Source organism: Mirounga leonina, unplaced genomic scaffold (genome assembly GCF_011800145.1).
Source record: "Mirounga leonina isolate KUSES-001 unplaced genomic scaffold, KU_Mleo_1.0 Mir_240, whole genome shotgun sequence".
Classification (NCBI taxonomy): Eukaryota; Metazoa; Chordata; class Mammalia; order Carnivora; family Phocidae; genus Mirounga; species Mirounga leonina.
Window position 1 is genome coordinate 30,690 of NW_023270625.1, and position 21,274 is coordinate 51,963.

Here is a 21,274-nt window from a genome sequence, read left to right on the forward strand (position 1 = left end):
AATGAGTGGATGAATAGATATAGGCTCCTAAACCTCAAGAGACGGGAATATGTCATATGTTTCATCCTCCTATTGGATGAACCACAATGGGTAGTATTTATCAAGGACCTTCTATCTGCCTTCTGCCCTGGGAGACAAGTGGGCAACACTGCTTTCAGGGCACTTCACGTGGGCCTCCCGTCTCATGAACCTGTATTTCCTTTTTCTTAGGAGATAGATGTGGCTCTTTGATTAAATATTTGCTTACAAAAGGTCGTAACACAATAGGATGTTAAATTCATAATGGAATTTTGGCTGAAACTCCAATGATAAAAACAGTAGATTCAAAGTGCACCCACATTCTGTAGAGTGAAATCAAATCTGTCTCTGAGTGATAATTTCAAGAAGAATTGTAAGCTTCTTTGTGTTGTGCTTCTCTTATCCTCAAGCCTTTGCTAACTTTCATTAAATGTACAGTCTAGGGACCCTTGGGTGGCTCAGTCGGTTAAGTGTCTTCCTTTGGCTCAGGTCGTGATACCAGGGTGCTGGGATGGAGCCCCACATTGGGCTCCCTACTCAATGGGGCATCTGCTTCTCCCTCTGCCCCTCCCCCTCCACTCGTGCTCTGTCTCTCACTTTCTCTCTCTCTCAAATAAATAAATAAAATCTTTTTTTTAATGTACAGTCTAAATCATATTTGTTTTGGGAAAATAAGGGAGACGTATATGTCCCTTGGGGCAAAATGGCTTAGAGCATGGAGAAGCCAATTTCAAGATGGCAGAGCAAGGGGAGTTGGCACAAGTCACATATGACCACCAGGACATGTTCGTAGAACATGGGAATGTGCTTTGGGAAGCCCTAGAAATGATTGGGTGAGAAGTACCCAGTGGAAAAGGGATACAGACACCTCCTACTGTTATTCATATCTTAAAGGGGAATTTTTGCACTGGGAAAACCAGAAAGGTCTCTGAAACCTTGGTTACACATGATTTCTATCAATGCAGAATGAATCAATCCAAGGTGTTTGACTGGCAGTGTGTGGCGTGGTGTTTGACTGGCAGAGGGGTTGAGAATGTGGCTGGAATCTTCCAGGAAAAAGGAGGAGAGATGTCTTGAGGGTTGACCAAGACTAGCTCCCAAATCATATTGAACTTTTACCCAAAAAGTGAAACTCATCACTGTGTTCTTAGAAGAAGGAGCAGTGGTATTTTCCAAGAAAAAGTGGACTCCAATTCTGTACAAGTATGAGAGAACAGAAAAGTTTTATTATAGTAACAAGAAGCAAGCAATTCAACTGGGTGGGGGGTGGTAGTGTGCAGATGACCTACAAAGCAGTAAGTAATCAAGGTGTTGGTAGCAACAGTGAGTTTCACAAGAAAAGGAGAGAACTGGTTAATTCAGCAAATATATTACACTGAATTGGGTCAAAGAGCTGCTATAGATGTGTCTGAACACAGCAAACGTTGTTCCCTTATGTGCTGAATCTCTGTCTGTTGTCCACTCTCTCTGGCATTTCACTTAGTTGAGTTCCGAGAGATCTCTTTTCCAGACGACTCTTTGTTCTTCAATGGGCAGCTGATAAGGAACAATTTGAGTCCTTCTGTAAAAATGTAATTAAACAAATTTCCAATCATCTGCAAAGAATTCTATAAGCCTCTCCATCTATAGATTGCCCAACACAAAACCAATCTGTCTAACAAACCATATGGGTGAGGTGATCACTGTGTCCTAAAGGCGAAAATAAGGGAGTAGACGTCACAGAGGCAGATGATCCAGCAATCTAGGAAGAATCTAGAGGAGAAACTTTTACTAAGGAGCAAAAGAGAAAGTTTGGGGTCATCTTCTTTGAAGAATTCACAAGGTAGAGAGCATCCATACTTTCTGCTTTGCAGTTCCACAAACTGACAATTTGTCCCTCACCTGTTAAGTCAACCAAACCTCTGCCGATCAGTAACAGTGAACTTTATTACATCGCTTAGTTGGGAGAGCTGGGAGACACAGCTGAGAGCACTCTGACTTTGGTGAATGAGTTGTGGGGGCAGGACCACCAGAAAACATGCAGGAAATAGATCTTTGCATTCCGTTTAATCTTCCTTAAACAGAAGTAAGAAAACAAATTGAGCAATCTTCAATGCTTGCATGATTAAGTCAAGTATCCCACCTTGACTCTCAACTTCATCTCTGGCATTTTGCTGCTTTAGAGCATAGAGAGCCTCCTTCTCTGCTAATTTTCGCTCCATTTCTTCCTTTTGTTTCTGCTGCTCCAGTTTGTCCTCCAGCTTTCTGATTTTCTCTTCGAACTCCTCTCTGATCTGCACTATCCGTCTCTCTAGCTCTGCTCTGTAAAAATCTTGTGTCACTCGGACTTGTTTCTGAATCTCCTCTTCGGCCTTTTGGTACATCTTATTGGTGAAGCACTTTCCTTTGTTCTCCACCATGATGCGCTGGACCAGCGCCAGCAGCTGCGTTCTCTGGGCCTCCTGCTCAGCTCCTGTCGCCCGATTGTTGAACAGGCAGTAGCGATCCCCAAACTCATCCACCAGCTCTCGCATGCTGTCTGGAGCGTCCTCTAAGAATTTATGGAAACTCATGCCCTCCAACTCATCTTTCCGGGTGAATAAGAGAATCATGTATCTCCTAGCTTGGGTTCCAAACATTTCCAGAACCTTCTTCGTGGACTTGAACTCTTCCTGCGTGTACCGGCCCAGCGAGACCACCAGGAGCAGAGCATGAGGCCCAGGGGAGGTCAGGAGGATGCAGTGAGCGATCTCCTTGCCAGTGTCAGCATCCCGTACCTCGGGGTCGAAAATGCCAGGCGTATCCACGACGACAAGTTCTCTCCCTTGCCACCGGCTGCCCCCTTTCTTACAGACCTTGGTGACTGATTTTGCTGCAAGGCTGGAAAGAAACACTTTCTCTCCAAGGATGCTGTTGCCCGTTGCACTTTTTCCTGCTCCAGTCTTACCCACTAAGACAAGTCTCAGTTGTGCATCTCTGTGGTCTTGGGTTCCAAGCCCTGGGACATCAGGAAACAAAAGCCAGGGCATTAGGATGGACCTCTGGCCCTTTCCCCAGCAGGGCTCCTGTTCCACTCACACACTCCTCCTCTCTTGCCCTAGGCTCCCCTCCCGTGAGCGACCTCTGCACTCACAGGAACGCTACAGAAGGCCTTTCTACAGAAGCCCTATTGAAAGTCTACAGAAAGCCTGATGTTCCTCTTGCCGCACATGGGGAAGGCCCAAGGACTTTCCTGGATTCGGCGGAGCTTCTTACTCTTACCTTTTGTAGCTAAGTAGCCCACAGAAGAGGAAACAAAATAGCTCAAGAAGAGAATTCTGAGCTACTGCAGGTAGCTCTTCCCCATAGGAGCAATGCAGGAAGTAACTCGAAATCTGACCTTGGGATGTCTCTGTGGGCGCTCCTCCCCCAGTTTGTAGTCAAAATGGAACTGTTCTTCTTCCCATTCAGAAGCCAGGTAGGGGGGTTCTACAACCCATCCCGTCCTGGCAGGGTACAATAGGGATGCCTGGGCAGAAAGACAAAGCGTCCCTTTCCAGTTCCTGTGTGGGACCAACTTGTTAGGGATTGTGACCCGAGAGAGGACAAAATTCCTCCATTTCAAGTTAAAGACCTTAGTTTCGAATCTAGTGACTTTTTTTACATTCGAAATTAATACATTAAAGAATGATAGCCAGAAAATAGTGACAGTTAGCTTAAGTGACTATAAAATCCCTTGATAGATAAAAAATGAAAGAAAGAAATCCATACAGGTTAGTGCCTGTGGAGTTATCCTTTCTTAGTTCCACTAGATGAAGCACATTCTCCTTCCTAGGAAAGTGGACAGCTAATCCCAGCACGGCACAGCTTAGCAATAGAAACCCTGTTCTCAGAATAACCGGGCCTTGAGTGAAACACCAAATCACCCATACAGCTCTTCTGCATTTGTCTTCAGTATTTCTCTGCATATCTCCTTCCTGTGTCTATAGGGTCCTGGGCTTCAGGATTTGTTAAGCATAGAACCGGGACCCGCAGGATGGAAGACAATGGGCAATCTCATTTGGGAGCCTGTTTCTCCGAGAAGGCAGACCCTGCTGGCCCAGCCCTTGAGTGAGTCTGGTTCCTGCGTGAGGAATCCTGTATTACAACCATCCATTTCGGCTTGAAGGTGATGCATACATTACCACACTCACAACTCCAGACACTATTACAACTCCATTTTATTTCTCAGAGAGGGTATCGCCATTTACCCAGTTGCCCAGACCAAAAATCTAGGCATTGCTCTTGATTCTTCTCTTTCCTTTCCTTTCCCCATCCAGCCCATCAGCAACCTCTCTTGGCTCCACCTGCAAATCTGTCTGCTTCTCTCCACTGTGAAGCCCAGCACACCAGCTCAAGCTACCATCGGCATCCATGCCTCCCAAGGAGGCTCCCAGTTGGTCTCTCTGCTTCCATTTTGTCCCCTTCTGTCTCCTCTGTAAATTGGAATATTCTTTTAAAAATAGCAAACAGAGGAGAGATATTGCAGAACCCCCAACTCTGCCTTCCACAAAATCTGTAGGTATCATCCCCATCACCTTCTGAGCATTAGCAAAACCATCCCTGATGCAGTTTCTCACATCTGATCACCAGAATCCTGGGGTGAGAGAAGGAGATTTCCAGAAACCAAGAACACTGAACACAGGATGGTGAGGATTATCTAAGGAAAAAATGTGGATGGGAGTTCAGATGATTATTCAGTTAGCAGGACAATGGAAGACTCCAACCTGGGGACATCCTTAGGGCATCTGTAGGCCTAGTGAGAGGGAGCAGCAAGTCAGGGGAAGAGACACTGAAAGGCCCTGTAGCAGGAGAAAGTGCAGGGGGTCCAGAGGAAGTAAATGGAGAGGAAATCAGATATGGGGGTTGGATATTTTGCTCCAGCAAGGATGAGGGCTGGCTGCCAGCTCAGGAGAACCCCCTGCTAGCTCTCCTTCCTCCCCCCGCCCTGCCGCACAGGGGACCCCCCCAACACCCTCTCACCAAGGCTCCCAGGTTTGCTGGAGCATGCACCACACTTCGTGGCTGACATTGTAGCGGGAACTCCTGCACAGAAAGGAACACAACTAGTCATTTTAGGGACACGGAAAGTAAGTGGAAACCTCAGCCTCCCCCGGCCAGCAATTGCTTTTCCCTGTAAACTTGCTGCTTGCTTTCTCCTCCCATATTTCCCAAAGCTTCTGCACTCTCCAGTTTGGCTCATCTTCAGATTGTTCCTTTTTCTCTATACAAGCAAATGCTTGGAGGGCTTTGTTGGTACTGCTTCTGGACACCCTTCCCCAGCAATCCTAGGGATTTACTGACAGACCCCAGACACCCCTCCCCCCAGGAAACCAGTGTGCCTAAACAATGCTTTCCTTGCTAATAAATTCCTTTCTTCTTCTTCTTTTTTAATGTCCTCTCTGTGCCTTTATGCCTTTCTTCTGTGTGGCTCAGGGGAGGGCCCCTCTACTTGCAGGGTGGGGTGCTGCCTGCTTCATGAATGCTCAATAAAATCAATTGGATCTTCCAATTTACTTGGTTGAATTTTGTTTCCTAACAAAGAACTCTCACTGGAGCAGACTTTGACTAGGACAGGCTGAAAATACTAGTTGTTAAGGACAGGTTCATCTGATAAGAAGCCATCCCAAAACATTTAAAACATTATTAGAAAGACAGACACTCCTTTTGTAGGAAGAGTTATTTCTTTATCTCTAATGGATAGGGAGTAGGAAACAGCTTCTTGTAAACTGAGAAGAGAAATCACAGACTTTTTTAAAGTCAGCTTTGGCCACAAAGTTGATGTTGGTGATGGGTGTTAGGGAGTAAGTAGGATAACAGAAATAGGAAAACAAAAGGTTTTTGGGTGTTTCTTAAGGTCCTTGTTCCGGCATGTGGGCTTTCTCTCTCTCTCTCTCTCTTTTTAAAGATCTTTCTTAAGTGAGTTGGGGGAGGTACAGAGGGGAAGGGAGAGAGAATCTTAAGCAGGCTTCATGCCCAGCCCAGATCTCGATGCGGGGCTAGACTCAGGACCCTGAGATCATGACCGGAGCCCTAGTCAAGACTCAGACACTCAACAGACCGAGCCACTGAGATGCCCCTGGGCCCTCTCTTCATTCTGCAATGCTGTGCTGTTTCTCCCAGTTTAGATGGGAAAACAGAAGATTGCCCTAGTGGCTGAGTTCTCCCACTGCCTGAAGACCAAGTATCCAGGGGTCCCTGGGGGGCTCAGTCGGCTAAGTGGCCTACTCTTGATTTTGGCTCAGGTCATAATCTCAGGGCCCAGTTGGGCTCCACACTGGACATGGAGCCTGTTTAGTGTTCTGATTCTCTTTCTCCTTCTCCCTCTGTCTCTACCTGCCCCCTCCTTCTCTAAAAAACAAAAAAAACCCAACATGAAACAAAACAAAAACAAAACATAAAAACAGGGCACCTGGGGGGCTCAGTTGGTTAAGAGGCTGCCTTCGGCTCAGGTCATGATCCAGGGTCCTAGGATCCAGCCCCACATCAGGCTCCCTGCTCAGCGGGGAACCAGCTTCTCTATTTGTGCCCCTCCCCCCATTGGTGCTCTCTCACGAGCCCACATGAGCTCACTCTCTGTCTCCCAAATAAATAAGATCTTAAAAAAAAACAACCACCACCAAATTTACAGCTTAACATCAGCAAATACAGGAAATAGGAACCAACAAGAAATACACTTTCTGAGAACAAATATGCTGGTAGGTTTAAGATATACACCCAGGGGAGAGGTCCTCTCTCCACCAAATCACGTTACCCTCTGTCCCCTCCCCCAAATAGCCGTTTTCTCTTACCTAGAAAATCTGGGTCCTGCTCCCTTCTCTAACTTTAAGGCAATGCTAAGCCACAATGTTGAGAAAAAGGAGAGAGGAAGTGAGGGGAGGAGCTGTTCAAACATCTTCATGTAAGAGACCTGCCCACTTCAGCATCTAGCCCCGCAAATAGAACTTTCTCGATGATGGATTTGATTCGTGCAGTCCAATAGGGTAGCCATTAACCACATGGGCTGTTGACACATGAAATGTGATGTAAGTGTGATTGCAGAACCGAATTCTTAATTTTACTTCATTTGTATTAATATTTTTAAAGATTCTATTTTTAAGTAATCTCTACACCCAATGGGGAGCTCAAACGTGCGACCCCAAGATCAAGAGTTGCAAGCTCCACTGATGGAATCAGCCAGGTACCCCATTTGAATTAATTTAAAGTTAAATAGCCACATCTGCCTAGTAGCTACCTTATTCAGCCATGCAAACGCTCTGCCGTGAGGGATAAAATATGGTTTATGCTGTGACATTCTGGAAAAACCGCTGAGTTGAAACCAGAGGCTGCCAGCTATTCCGAAAAGCCTGCGGTCCCGGACCCCACGTCTCAGCACAGCAGGCCTTGCAGCCCAACACCTGCCCCTAGAGCTTTAGGCCTGTATCAGCATAAGCAGCCCTACCTCCTCTCCTCCCTCCCAGTGACTGGGGGAGAGACAGTTGCAATTTCCAAGGTCTCATCTGCTTGAAGCAAGTGAGGGTAACTGATCTGCTTTTAACTAATGAGACAGGTCCAGAGTCACCCTGCGAGATGGTGCTCAGACCATTTGCAATAGGCTAATCCTTGACATCTGACACTATCTGTCATGAAAATGTAAACTGTGAGACTATGGGGCGGTGGTGAGCAGCATGGATCCCAGTTCCCTAGAGACATGGATTCCGTTATGAAAGAGGTGCCAATTTACAATTACACCGCCTAACTGAGACTTTATTTCAAGTTGCGTAACACTTGAGTAATTATACAAACTGCTAACAATTCCAAAGAGAGAAAATAGAAGACATAAATATCTCTGAGGATAGTATGTGGTCGGCCTTGTGCATACAGGCACAGGGTAACTACTCCTAAACAGGAGACAGGGCAATGGAATAAACTGTGCACTAGGAGTGAGGATAAAGAACATTCTAGAACAATATAACCCAAACAACAAGGACGACTCAGCCCTTGGGTGAGATAGGCAAAAAAAGCAAGTCAAAAGAATAGGCAGGGTGTAAACACATGTCTGTGATTCTGAAGTGATTTAAAGAGAGAAAGGGTAGGATTATATTCTGTTACTAAGCATAAGCCCAGCCAGAAGGTTTGTATCATTCTTTATTTAAGTGTGGGAGTGAGAGCAGAGATTGATGTAAAATATGATCCAAATCGAAATTTTAAGTACTATTAAACCCCCAAGCCATTACTTAGATATTCCTTATTGGGGTTACAAGGATCACTACATATAGGGAATTCCCTATTATGGCTGACATTTGTAACGACACCCAGGTTCACGACCTGAGCCGAAGTCAGATGCTGAACCCGCTGAGCCACCCAGGCGCCCCTGAAATGTGTGTACTTTGCTCTCATTTGTGACGGCTATTTTCCCTGAGTGCAGGATTTCAGGCTAGCTCTTTTTTTCTCTCAGCACACTGAAAATCTGCCTCCACTGTTTTCCTGGCTTCCTCCTGACTGTGAAGAAGTCAGTGGAGGGACGCTTGTGTGGTTCAGCCGGTGAAGCGTCTGCCTTCAGCTCAGGTCATGATCCCTGGGCTCATAGCGGGGAGTCTGCTTCTCCCTCTGCCCCTGCACCCCACCCCCCGCTCGCACTCTCTCTCAAATAAATAAATAAAATGATAAATAAATAAATAAAATTTTTAAAAGGAAAAGAAAAGAAATCGGTGGGCACCCGGCCGGCACAGTTGGTGGAGTGCACAAAAATATTTGGAAAAAGAGAAATTACGTAGGAAAGAGAGCGGAGGATGACTCCTACACACCTCACAGTACAGCCCCCAGGAAGTGTGTGGTCCACGGTCGATGTCAGCCCGGCCCTCAGAAGCCTCTCACAAGAACGCCCACAAGCTTCTCACAAGAACTTCTCCCAAGAACACAAATTTGTTGTAAATTTACCTGTGCACGACCGCACTTCTTTCCTGTCTTCCCCACAACCATATCCTGCTCCGTTCTTATCTCACCCGCCTCATGGAGTTGCGGGCACTTCACAGGATACGTACGAGGTTAAGGTGCAAGGTGCATGCCCGCTACCCAGCCCTGCCACAGACGCCTAATGAAGGACCGTCCCAGCTCCGACCTGAGCTGAGGGAAATGGCCAGGGCAGGCTGTCCTGCCTGACTCTGACCTTCAGAGTCCTGACGGTGGAGCTTTAAAAGCCCAGACTGCTTACAGAAAACTTCGGAGGTTGATTTTTTATTCATTTTATTATTGCTTATTTGAAGTAGTAACAATTTGTACTTGGAATTAGAATTTCTTTTTACAAGTTGTGAACGGCCACAAATGATGGTGTGTGAATATAAATATGTAAAAGTCGTTTGCACATTCTTACCATATTTTATTTCTATTTAACAAGAGATCAGGGATTTCAAATTCAAGACGGCCAACTGGACATAGGCTAATCATTGTAGAAAAGGGATTAATAGAAATTGTAGACCATAGACACTCTCTCTTTCTGTTTTTTAAAACTTAAAAAAAAAAATCTGGGGCACCTGGATGATTCAGTCAGTTGAGTGTCTGACTCTTGATTTTGGCTCAGGTCATGATCTCAGGGTCTTGGGATCAAGCCCCAAGTCGGGCTCCCTGCTCGGCAGGGACTGCTTCAGGATTCTCCCTCTCCCTGTGCCCCTCCCCCAACTTGTGCACCACTCACCTTCTCTCTCTCTCTCAATTAAGTAAATCTTAAAAAAAAACAAAAACTTTTCCTCTTGACCCCTTCAAATACCTATCAAATTAGTTGAAGAACTAAACCTCACAAAACTGGTTCTTGCTCTTTCCTTTGCAAGTCCTGTACGGATCTTCTAGCATCTAGCTTTGGACTGTGGGGATATTGGCAATTATTGAAGACTCAGCTGCAATTGAGGGAGATATTTATATTACTATCCTGCCCCATTCACCCCAAGCCTTTCACATAATCTTCAGACCCAAATTTCAAGTTAATGCAGATCATTTACATTGGACCCTACCTTTGACAACTGATATTCAACTTGGCACAAACCTAACTGAACGCTATTGCTCCTGACTCTACCCTTCCCCTGACAACCTTACTTGTCACCCTTAAGTTTCCTATTTCTGGAAAGAAGCATGGTCGTCGGACCCATCACCCACGTGGACGCATCCCACACATCCTTCACAGTAGACGTCAAGCCCTGAATTCTTCCTCAGGTCTTCCTCTATAAATCCTAGTTTAAATTCGGCATTATGGATCATGGCTAGCACATGTTTCAATAACGGGGATCATGCACACATTAAAGGCTGGAACTTCCAGAGTCCTCAGCACTCAGAGAAAACTCGGATATAAAATAGGTTAAGATGAGTGAGCGATATTTCATTTGTCAAGTAAAAAGATAATGATTTATTTGATTTACTCCTTTTTTCCTCTAGGTATGTCTTACCTTCCAAAATAGAATATAAGGCTGAGAGAAAAGAAATCAGCTCACGGAAGTTGCACGTTCAATAGGCCTTAACACAGGTTAATTGAATTCATAATGCTTCTGCACATCTCTGAGGGAAAATGCCTTTTAAATGGTTTTTAAATGAAAAAACATCAGGACACGGCATAAATACTACTGCACAGATGAGTCGCTCACAAGGAAGTATTTTTGAATATAAGAATTGCATGAAGGCAAAGAGCAGTTTGGTCCAGCGGTGTTATTTGACATATGTTATGAATATGTTTGCTTATGAGAGTTTTTTTTCTTCCATGTCGTTTTTACTCCATTCTTAATACTTGTGATGAGCAGAGATTTAGGATCTTATTTTTTTCCAGACTTAATCTCTAATCCGTCTCCCTAAAATTCATTGATACAGTAGATACTCTTAGTCGTGTTCATAGTCAAAACAAAGACGACTGTAAAAATTCCAATGATTTGGGGGCGACTGGGTGGCTCAGTCGTTAAGCATCTGCCTTCAGCTCAGGTCATGATCCTGGAGTCCCAGGATCGAGCCCCACATGGGGCTCCCTGCTCAGTGGAGAGTCTACGTCTCCCTCTGCCCTTCACCTTGCTCGTGCTCTCTCACCCCACTTCTGCTCTCTGGCTCTCACTTTCTCAAATAAATAAAATCTTTTAAAAAAAATTCTGATGATTTGAATTTGGGATGTCTGCCATCACTGTAAATGAAAGAAAGTCACCCCTCCAACTTCGAACTTTCTCAATTCTTTTAGCAAGACACAAACTTTCAAATACTCACTGCCCATGTCACAGCTCGGAAGGGGAAGGAAGCGATTTTTCTGGTGGCAGAAAAGACTAGAGGGAATTTCAAACCAACAACAGCCATAAAGATCAGGGAATGCTCTGAAAGAAAAGTGAGAATCCTAAGATTTATCAATCAGAATTCTAGCAGCAAAAAGATGGCCTACTCTCATCAGGTCCCGGGGGGAGTTCTAGAGAAGGGACTTCCTACAAACTGTGGATACAGGGCTTTGGAAACGACAAGGGGGAGTGCTAGTAATGGTGAGAAGATGATATCCCAACCCTAAGGGGGTGAACAAAGACTGGAACCCAGAAGATGAGTTGGGTAGAGAGGCTGTCTTGGGAGGAGCTCTCGCCATTGGCTTAGGGTTGTGGCTGGTCAGAGATGGCCCTGCAGGGAGAGAGGCAGGAGAACGAAGACCCAGCCTTGCTTTTCTACTCCCCTGGGGTCTCCTACTTGGACTTCCCATTGGCCAGGCCAAGCAGAAGTCAGAGAGCAGGAGATCCCACCAATGTAGTCCATTGAGATCAGCCTCCTGGGGCAGAGAGCTAGGGTGAAGAAGGCGGAAGTGTGGGTCTGCAGAGGCCAGTGAAAAATATTTGGCACAGAAGAGATTTTTAGTTACAGTCAGACACATTTTCAGTTAGGATGGGACCTAAAAAAGAAAAGAGAGAAAAGCATTAAGAGAATCTACCAACTTCTAGATCTCCGTGAACGACAGAAGCAGCTTTCCAGAGAAACCCGATGCTTCACTAACAAATTACTCATAGACCAACCCTGCAGCAGCACATGCCCCGAGGGGCGTGCACACGTAACGTATGCGGGATTTCGATTTGAATTTTCCTAAACTGAGTCCTTCAAGTCTATATCTCATTGCCTGAGGATGCCAATTTTGTAACTTCTTACGTTTGTCGGCACTGTGAAGAGGGACGGCGGGGAATGGGCGGTGGTGGGGACCAAGCTGGGAAGAGGTTTCATTCTGGTTAGCTGTCACTGCAGAACAAACCATTCTGAAGTTCGGTGGCTTAAAACAGCAACCACCATTTATTTTTTTCTCATCAATCTGCAACTTGGGCAGGACTCAGTGGGGATTGCTCATCTTTGCTCTTGGCAACTCTGTCTGAGGTGGTGGGGCAGGTGGAGAACCTGCTTCCATGTCACCTTGCTTGTATGGCTAGCAAGTTGGTCCAGCTGGAAGATAAAAGATAGAAGAAGATAAAAGGGGAGCTGGCCAGCGACGCCAAGCTGGGAGCCTCTCAATGGGCGACATGGCCTTTCTCACACCATGATGGCCCATTTCCAAGGGCAAGCACCCCAGCGGGGCCGGGGGCATTTTCCGTGTCTAGCCTTAGAGTCCCAAGGGGTTGCTTCAACCATCTGCTATTTATCAAAACAGTCACAAAGTCCATCCAATTCCAAGGTAGGCGACATAGACCCCGCAACTTAGTGGGAGAAGTAATGAAGTCAGATTGTAAGAAGAATAAGTAGGATAGAATATATTGTCAAAGCCATCTTTGGAAAATACAGTCTACTGCTATTACAAATCACTGTAAATTCAGGAGCAAAAGTGAAATTGACATGACTACCAAAATATATGCCATATATTTGAAAGCACCTTCATAATCCCATTTAAAACCTCTGCAAATATACCCTGCTCAGCTTTTTCCCTTAGATTTTTTATTTTTTCATCATACTTCATCTTCAGCGCTTTTATTTTTGCCTCTCGTTCTTGCTGTGATTTATGAGCATATTCTCTTTCTACTAGTTTAATTTCATTCTTTAATTCATCAGTGTAGATTTTCTTCAGGACTTCTGCCTTTTGATTCAGCTTTTCCTCTGTATCCTTGTAAATGTCATCAGAAAAGTAAGCCCCGACTTTGCTCCACACCATCTCATCTATCAGCCCCAACAGCTCCTGCACTTGAGCTTCCTTCTCGGCTTCCGTGGCTCTGTTGTTGAAGGCACAGCAGCGGTTCCCACATTCCTGGATGATGCTCCTGAGGGTCACATCTGCGTCTGCTATATAGTCACTTAGGCTCTGACCCTCCAAGTTATCTTTGCGAGTGAACAAAATGATCATGTGCCTCAAGGCTGGCTTCCCAAAGAGAGCCTTGATCAATGCCACGGTCTTCTGCTCTTCATCTGTATAGCGGCCCAGCTGCAGAACCAGGAGGATGGCGTGGGGCCCGGGGCAGGAGTAGAGGACACAACGGCTGATTTCCTTGCAGGTGGTTTCCAGGGTCTCCTTGGTGTCGAAGAGCCCCGGGGTGTCAACAACAAGAAGATTCTTCCCCTTCCATTCCCGGGATGCTCTTTGACAACTTTTGGTAACAGCGTGAGCAGCAATTCTAGATTCAAATTCTTTTCTCCCAAGGATGGTGTTTGCTGTTGCGCTCTTCCCATTTCCTGTTTTCCCTACCAGAACAATCCTCAGACTCCTGTTCTGCAAGTGAGCCATGTCAGTATCAGGAGGCTCCAGGGCTTAGGTATCCGCAGACCTTAAGGAAGGGAAGGAGAAGAAAATGGGTCAATGGAAGTAAGTGGAAAACATTACCCCCTCTTTTCTCCTTTCTGTTCCTCCTTGAAAATGTGTAGTGGTCTACTATCCATGTGGATCCCATAAAGACAGAAAGATGAAACAGTTCAATCACCATGGAAGAAATAATAAAATAGTTAAAGAGTTTCCACACCAAAGAGTACCAGGTCCAGGTGGTTTCATGGGGAACTCACTTCTACCCTTAAAGATCTAAGAAACTCTGTGCATCTTAAGCTATTCCTGATGATTTAAAAAGAAGGAAATCTTTTGATTCTTTCTATGACATAGGTATGATACTCATCCCGAAGACTAACAAAGATCCCACCAATAAATAAAGCTACAGACCTGTCTCATTTGTGAATACTAATACAAAATCCTAAATAAATTATTAGACACTAAAAAGTAACACACCATGATTAAATGTGATTTATTTCAGAAATCCTAGGGTGCTTCAATATGAGAAAATGGGTTGTTACAACACATTCTCATGAATAGATTAAGAATAAAAATACCTAGATGCAGAAAAGACATTTCACCAAATGCAATACTAATTCATGTTTAAAGCATTTCATAACATTTGAGTTATTAGATACTTCTTTAATGTGATTTTATATACATATAAATTTAAAATTTTTTGTCACCACTTATTTTCCACTGCAGCTAGAAGAGTTGATTATAAAATTCATTTGGGGAGCACCGGGGTGGTTCAGTAGTTAAGCGTCTGCCTTCGGCTCAGGTCATGATCCCAGGGTCCTGGGATCGAGCCCCACATCGGGTTCCCTGCTCTGTGGGAAGCCTGCTTCTCCCTCTCCCACTCCCCCTGCTTGTGTTCCCTCTCTAGCTGTCTCTCTCTCTGTCAAATAAATAAAATCTTTAAAAAAAATAAAATTCATTTGGATGAATGAAAAAGAAAATTATCCTGGACAATCAAGAAAGGTAAGAAGTATGAGGGAGGACTGGCTCTACCAGAGTATAAAGCATTTTAGCCTCTATATTTAAGGCGTGGTGATGTCAGTGCATGAACAGAGAGTCAGAACAGTGAAACCAATCCAGAAAATTCAGAAACAGACCAAATTGATCATACTATATTCATGAATATTCAATTCAATTATATTATGTTACATTTATATTCAATAAGGCAGCATCTCACATCAATGGCGGGAGGGTGGGGGGAAGACGGACTAATAACCAGCACTGAGATAACTATAAAACCATACAGAAAAACACAAAACTGCATCCACTTTCTTATGCCATTCAAATTCTAAATAGATTAGAAATCTAAACGTAAAAAATAATCCATATAAATACTAGAAGAAATGTGGGTAAATTCTTGGTAACCTGGAGTGGATAAAATATTTCTAAGATTTTAAAGAGAGTAAGGAAAAAGACTCATAAATTTGATTACATAAAAATCTAAAAGATAATGTGAGGCAAAGAACACTACAGACATTAAAACACAAATGTCAAACTGAGGGAAAATTTTTTCCGCCGATATCAAAGAGGGTTGATTTTCCTACTATACAAAGAATAATGATGAATAAAAGAGAAAATTAGCCTATTATACAGAGAATTCCTAAAAGTAGAGAAACAAAAGACCAACAGCTTGATAGAAAATGGAATAAGACATATGAATAAACAGTTCAAAGGACAAAGTATAAATACCCTTGAATATATGAAAATATATGAACATTCACTTAGAATACAGAAGAAGAAATCAAACATAAAAAAAACAAAATAACTAAATTAAAGCAATTCAAATTACCCTGAGATACTATTTCTCACCTACAAGTTTGGCAAAAATCCAAAAGTTTGCTGATATAATCTGTTGGTAAAGGCTTAGAGGAAATAGGTCCTCTTCTCCATGGTTAATGGGAATGGAAAAACAGTCCAAAACCTACAGAGGAGAAGTTAGCACTATCTTGTCAAACTACATGTGCATTTATCCTTGGAGTATTAGTCCCAATTTTAGGATATATGCCTGTATGAGGACAGACCACCCCAAAATGTGCCACTTCGGCATGCTGATTATTTTCAATAAAAGTTACTAAAGAAACAGCCTGAGCAAGAAGGACACCCAGACCCTCCTCTGTCCCCCTGCAAGTCGGAAACTAATCTCCCATGTGAAGGATGCCCTCCCTGTCCCAGGAGCTAAAGAGACATCCTTATGACCAGAGATGGGAGATTTGGAGCCAAGAAGCTGTACAGACAACTCTTGTCACTTTTTACTCACTTACTACCCCAGCCCAAAGTCTGTTTAGAATTCCTTACTAATCGAAGCTCCCAAAGGTTAAGTTTTCTTTGTCTTGTCAATTCCTCCCAGATTCACTGTCTCTTGGTCTAAAAAGTATAAAAACTGCTCCCTGCTCTGGGGGAGCTGCTTCTCCCTCTCTCTCTGCTGCTTCCCCTGCTTGTGCTCTCGGTCTCTCTGTCAAATAAATAAATAAATACATAAATACATACATAAATAAATCTTTTCAAAAATTAAAAAAACAAAGCTCGAATTACATCACTTTGCTTTTATGAAACACCTACACGTGGACCTGTTTTTGCTAGCCAAAGTAAATTCGAAGAGGATTTTCATTTTTACAAAAAGTGCTGGAAGCGAAAACAGTGTTCAGTGTCTGTTTTACATTGAGATGAGCGACGTGAGAGGCAGCAACCTCTTGGGCCGTGAGAATGATGCTGCCGAGCCCCTTCCCAGGAACCCCACACAGCATCTCAGCATCCAGCTGCCAGAGCTCTGAACCATGTGAGCATGCGGGCTTTACCTCAACTGATTCTGTGCATTGGTCAGCAAGTTGTGTCGAAAGCCATCAGAAATGCAGAGGGAGGTGATTTGGCGGGGATCTGGGAATACCGAAAAAATGTTCCCCTATAAATTAATGGTAATTGTTTCTCTGCATTTTGGTTTATGAAAGATTTTATAGGAGCATTCTGCTTTCAGATAGTAGGGGAAACCTGTAAATAGTTTATATAACTATACAACAAAAACTATATCTCAAAATACTAGTAAGGGGCGCCTGGGTGGCTCAGTTCGTTAGGCAACCAACTCATGTCTTAATCTCAGGGTCATGAGTTCAGGCCCCATATTAGGCTCCAGCGTGGAGCCTACATTAAATAAATAAATAAATAAATAATTTAAAATAATACTCATAAAAATCAAAAGCAAATGACACATAGTATTTGGTGTGATGGATAAAGCACACAAAAAATTGGCCAAAGAAACTTGAAAATGCAGTAATTTCATTGTCCATCCAGAGTGGAATATGCCATAAGGTCAAAAAGGGAAAGAAACCTGCCAAAAATAATCTGAAATTGTTTTCGGGAATCCTATCTTGTTCTTAGCTTTGTGTGTGTGTGTGTGTGTAGTTTTGAAGGCCAGTGACAAGCCCAGTGGCAAAGAGCATCCTGAGTGCCCATACTGTGCTCTTCAAATGCCGTTTCCCACTAAAAACACTAGGACTCTTAGGAAAAAGTACTGATCCCAGTCTGGGCTAGGAAATGTGCAAGTGGATCCTAGGCTGTCTCGTCATACTATAAAGCAAGGATACTACCAAAAATTACTCAGACCATGGGGCACTTGGGTGGCTCAGTCGGCAGAGCATGCAACTCTTGATCTCAGGGTCAAACTGGGTATAGAGATTACTTTAAAAAATTACTCCAGGGGCCCCTGTGTAGCTCAATCATTAAGCGTCTGCCTTCGGCTCAGGGCATGGTCCCAGGGTCCTGGGATCGAGCCCCGCATTGGGCTTCCTGCTCGGCGGGAAGCCTGCTTCTCCCTCTCCCACTCCCCCTGCTTGTGTTCCTTCTCTTGATGTGTCTCTCTCTGTCAAATAAATAAATAAATAATCTTTAAGAATATAATAAAATAAAAAATTGCCCGAATCTTATCAAAAGGACTAAAGAGTCAACTTGAAGAAGCTCTGACACAGATGGGACAATTTGAGGATCCATAGAATAATATTTCCAATGGATTGAAATAGATCAAATATGTTGAAATCCACAAATTCATAACAATATCATCATATTTAAAGAAGTCAATTGTTCCTTTTGGGGTATGCTAGGAAATAATTCCATCATTCTGAACATGGACAGATAAAGGGAAAGAATCAAGCATGTCTTTTGTGTTATATAACTGGACCTCATGGAAATGAAAGAACTGTTGAGGGGAAGTTCTTTTCATAAGGTTATTCCATCTAATAAATGAAGAAAGAATGATAGAATTAGAATATCATAATTTGTGACCCTTAATGAAACCATTTTACTCTAGGCTGTCATTAGTGTCTGCTAAATCACAGGAAGAGAGAGAAGCGAACATAATGTGCCTTCCGATGTATGTTTACAACGGCTACTATGAAATAGTCCCACCCCAAAAACGAGGAAAACCTTAATCTGATCAAGCCTCTCCTTAAATATAAATTCATACAAAACATTGAAACTAGAAGAGCATGTTCAAGGACATCTCGAGGATTTAATCAACAAAATGGTACACTGTCCAACTCTGTTGGACAAAAGACTGCCCCTTTCTTAAACAACGACAACAAAAATTTCACAGACAGAAACAGGAAGGTGGAAACTTTCACATTAAGTGAAACTGAAGAGATATCAAATAATTGCAATTTATGAACCTTATTAGGATCTGATTTCCAAACAATTTTTAAAATTATGAGACCATTGGGGAATCTGAATACATCTGGTAATTTTTTAAAAATTTCTAATTGCTTTTCAAAGTCTGAAGAAGTCATATTTTTAATGGTCTTTCTCTTTCAGACATACATACTCAAATATTTACTGATAAAGCGATAGAGCGTCTGACATTTGCTTCAAAATAATCTGGGATGGGTAGGAGGGGCTTGTAGACGAAACAAGACTTACACAAATTGATAATTGTTGAAGGTACAGGGAAGTTGCCTTTATCTTTGAATGAGTTAAAAGTCTCCCACAATTGGGGACGCCTGGGTGGCTCAGTCGTTAAGCGTCTGCCTTCGGCTCAGGTCATGATCCCAGGGCCTGGGTTTGAGTCCCACATCGGGCTCCCTGCTCAGCAGGGAACCTGCTTCTCCCTCCCCCTTCCCTCTCCCTCTCCTTCTGCTTGCCCCTCCACCTGCTTGTGCTCTATCAAATACATAAATAAAATCTTTAAAAAAAAAATTTTCCCACAATAAAAAATTTAACTTCTTCGTACTTTAGCAACTACTGAATGTATACTCTATACCAAGCACCCTGGTAAATAGGTTTTGTACATTCTCTTCTTTACTCCCCAAAATTACCTGCAAGGAAGCCAATTTTCTTATTCTAATTCTTAAAGTTTATTTATTTTTTATTTAAGTAACCTCTACACCCAATGTGGGGCACGAACTCACGATCCCTGAGATCAAAAGTCACACACAGGCTCTTCTGACTGAGCCAGACAGGCACCCCTATTCTAATTGTTTACATGAGGAAATTGATGCGGCTCCGAAATGCTGACAGACTTGCCCAAGGTCACAGTGCTAATAGGCATTGGGCAGAGGGGGGATCCAATTCAAAGACTGTCTGACCACCATGTTCATGCATAATAACCTCTGCACACCATGGTCTCTTCCTGGGTCCTTCCTGGTCCTTGATTCCCTACATTTCCACTTACATTGAATCAGAAATAGATCAGGGGAGACCAAGGGAGACAGCACTGACTCTTTCCAGAAACAGTGAAGTGGTAGTAAGCCTGGAATTAGGGAAGGTAACAAAAGGGTTTCAGACACACTGTGTGTGTAGAATAGCTACCTCTCCACCCCCACAGCAATCCTCCTCACCTCATCTGCTACACTGTCCATCACACAGCTGCGCTCCTTAAATGTTGCTGAGTCCTTACTCAGTTTGCTGAGTGACGAAGGTCCTCAGTTTGCCATTAGTGACTAAGGTACCCCTGGGAGATTAATGAAACCACATTCACACAGCCTGGGATTCAGATCCTTTTTCAGGAACAAGAGGGATTCGGACTCAGTGGTCTTTAAATTGCCTTCCGGCTCTAAAGACCGACCTTGAGGACACTAATTTCCCATTAAGGGAAATGGATGGTGCTCAATGTCTGTCACAACAGCAACTGATGCAAGGGGTGTTTTTCAGCAAGTTTGTCCTGTAAATACAAGACACGCGACATTGGGCAAATCGGTCTCTTTATTCCCACCCTACCCTCCACCACTACCCTCTGGCAGCATCCTCCTTGCTGGGCTGCTTGGCACAGACCAGAGTCCACCCCATGCATACCCCTGTGTCCCGCTGCATCTCACGGCTCCACATCGCTCTGAGGCCAGGCTCACCTTTGGAAGAGATGATGAGTTCTCAGGGTTTTTTCCAAAGAAGCTGTTTGAGCTGGTGCTTTTGCTTTAACTGTAAGGAAAAAGTGTTTGTACCCTTTGAAACCTCTGAGCCAGGAAGTTCTGATTGGGTGGAGCTAGTGAAGGAAGAGTTTGCCTTTAAAGAGACAGAAATATTGCCCCATACTTTGGGGGCTGCTTTAGTTGGGCCAAGTTGAAACCTTTTTCTCCGTGTGCCTGTTTTTACACCAAAATTTCCAAAGCTATATTTGTTGTTTGGGGTTATAGTGGTGGATCAAAAGGCCCTTACTAAATGACCCAAATCATGCACACAGAGCCAGCCACAGTGTCTGATCATCTTCCCCAGATAAAGTGGGAGACTTTCGGGTGATTCTGGAAAGAAGGAACTCAGATATGTGGCTTTGTGTTTCCAAATTTAGAGCCTGGGGATACTTCCCAGGGATTGTATGATATGGGTTTTTAGTGTAGTCTTTCATGAAGGTCTCGAGTTACTCATTCAAAAATCGTTAGCATTCAGGTACAAAGCCAAAAGTCTAAACCTTTGGGAGCCAAGAGAAAAAGAAGATGTGGCCTGGAAAAAGTCTTTCAATGACCACAAACCTCTAGTCTTCTTCATATGGTTCTTTTGAGCCTGACAACATGCATGACCTGACTAGGAAAGATGCACCCAGGGAGCAGACTCAACTGGCCCCTCCAACCTTTCGACCTCTCCCTACCCTAGACCCAGACACAGATCGATTTTCCCAGATTTACCCAGTGTCTCACTCCAACCTGCTCTGGCAACTTTGAGATGAGAGGCAGATTGTCAAAGCTGTCATGGTCGACCGACCAACTGCTCCAATTGTCTATTGCGTCACCACAGAAATATTATGCTTTTCATTATATACTTTGGTTCACTACATGGAGACATTGGATTAGTCACTGTTCAAGCCTGAAGGCAGGTACTAAGAAGACTAAATGTGGCAGGAAATAGTGGACAATGGGCTAGCTACCCATGGACGGAAGCAGCTAGATTTGGAAATTATGGTGTTAGTGACTATATTATTGGTCCTTATCATTGGACCAATTATTGGTGTTAATGACTCGGAGAGCCCCAGGTAACTGTTTTCCAACTTCCAATAAGGGCACAGACCAGGACCAGCTTTGTAATTTGCAAGGTCTGGCACAAAATGAAAATGCCAGGTCCTTTCTT

At 43.7% G+C, this 21,274-nt stretch overlaps 2 protein-coding genes across 5 annotated transcripts; both read right to left on the reverse strand.

The window, feature by feature from the left end:
* Positions 1–1,222: 1,222 nt before the first annotated feature.
* GIMAP4 (GTPase, IMAP family member 4) lies at positions 1,223–12,269 on the reverse strand. Of its 3 annotated transcripts, none has more exons than XM_035029470.1 (3): positions 12,136–12,269; positions 4,999–5,061; positions 1,223–2,995 (listed from the first exon to the last, which is right to left on the reverse strand). In XM_035029470.1, exons 1-3 carry the CDS (start codon positions 12,236–12,238, stop codon positions 2,064–2,066), a joined length of 1,098 nt encoding a protein of 365 aa, XP_034885361.1. In that variant the 5' UTR covers positions 12,239–12,269; the 3' UTR covers positions 1,223–2,063. The 3 variants fall into 3 exon arrangements, with proteins under 3 accessions (XP_034885361.1, XP_034885362.1, XP_034885363.1); XM_035029471.1 differs by lacking the exon at positions 12,136–12,269 and adding an exon at positions 6,807–7,087; XM_035029472.1 differs by lacking the exon at positions 12,136–12,269 and adding an exon at positions 5,162–5,923.
* Positions 12,241–20,157, reverse strand: GIMAP7 (GTPase, IMAP family member 7). Of its 2 annotated transcripts, none has more exons than XM_035029473.1 (2): positions 20,065–20,157; positions 12,241–13,727 (listed from the first exon to the last, which is right to left on the reverse strand). In XM_035029473.1, the coding sequence occupies exon 2, from the start codon at positions 13,685–13,687 to the stop codon at positions 12,812–12,814; it is 876 nt and encodes a 291-aa protein (XP_034885364.1). In that variant the 5' UTR covers positions 13,688–13,727; positions 20,065–20,157; the 3' UTR covers positions 12,241–12,811. The 2 variants fall into 2 exon arrangements, with proteins under 2 accessions (XP_034885364.1, XP_034885365.1); XM_035029474.1 differs by having other exon boundaries at positions 20,012–20,130.
* Between the last annotated feature and the right edge of the window lie 1,117 nt (positions 20,158–21,274).

Coding starts and splice junctions, on each gene's coding strand:
- GIMAP4 (XM_035029470.1), bottom strand. CDS start 12,238: ATGGTTTGTTCTGCAGTGACAGCTAACCAGAATGAAACCTCTTCCCAG. Junction 5,062..12,135: donor TCTTCACAGTGCCGACAAAC/GTAAGAAGTTAC, acceptor CTTTCTGTGCAG/GAGTTCCCGCTACAATGTCA. Junction 2,996..4,998: donor CAGCAAACCTGGGAGCCTTG/GTGAGAGGGTGT, acceptor CTGATGTCCCAG/GGCTTGGAACCCAAGACCAC.
- GIMAP7 (XM_035029473.1), bottom strand. CDS start 13,687: ATGGCTCACTTGCAGAACAGGAGTCTGAGGATTGTTCTGGTAGGGAAA.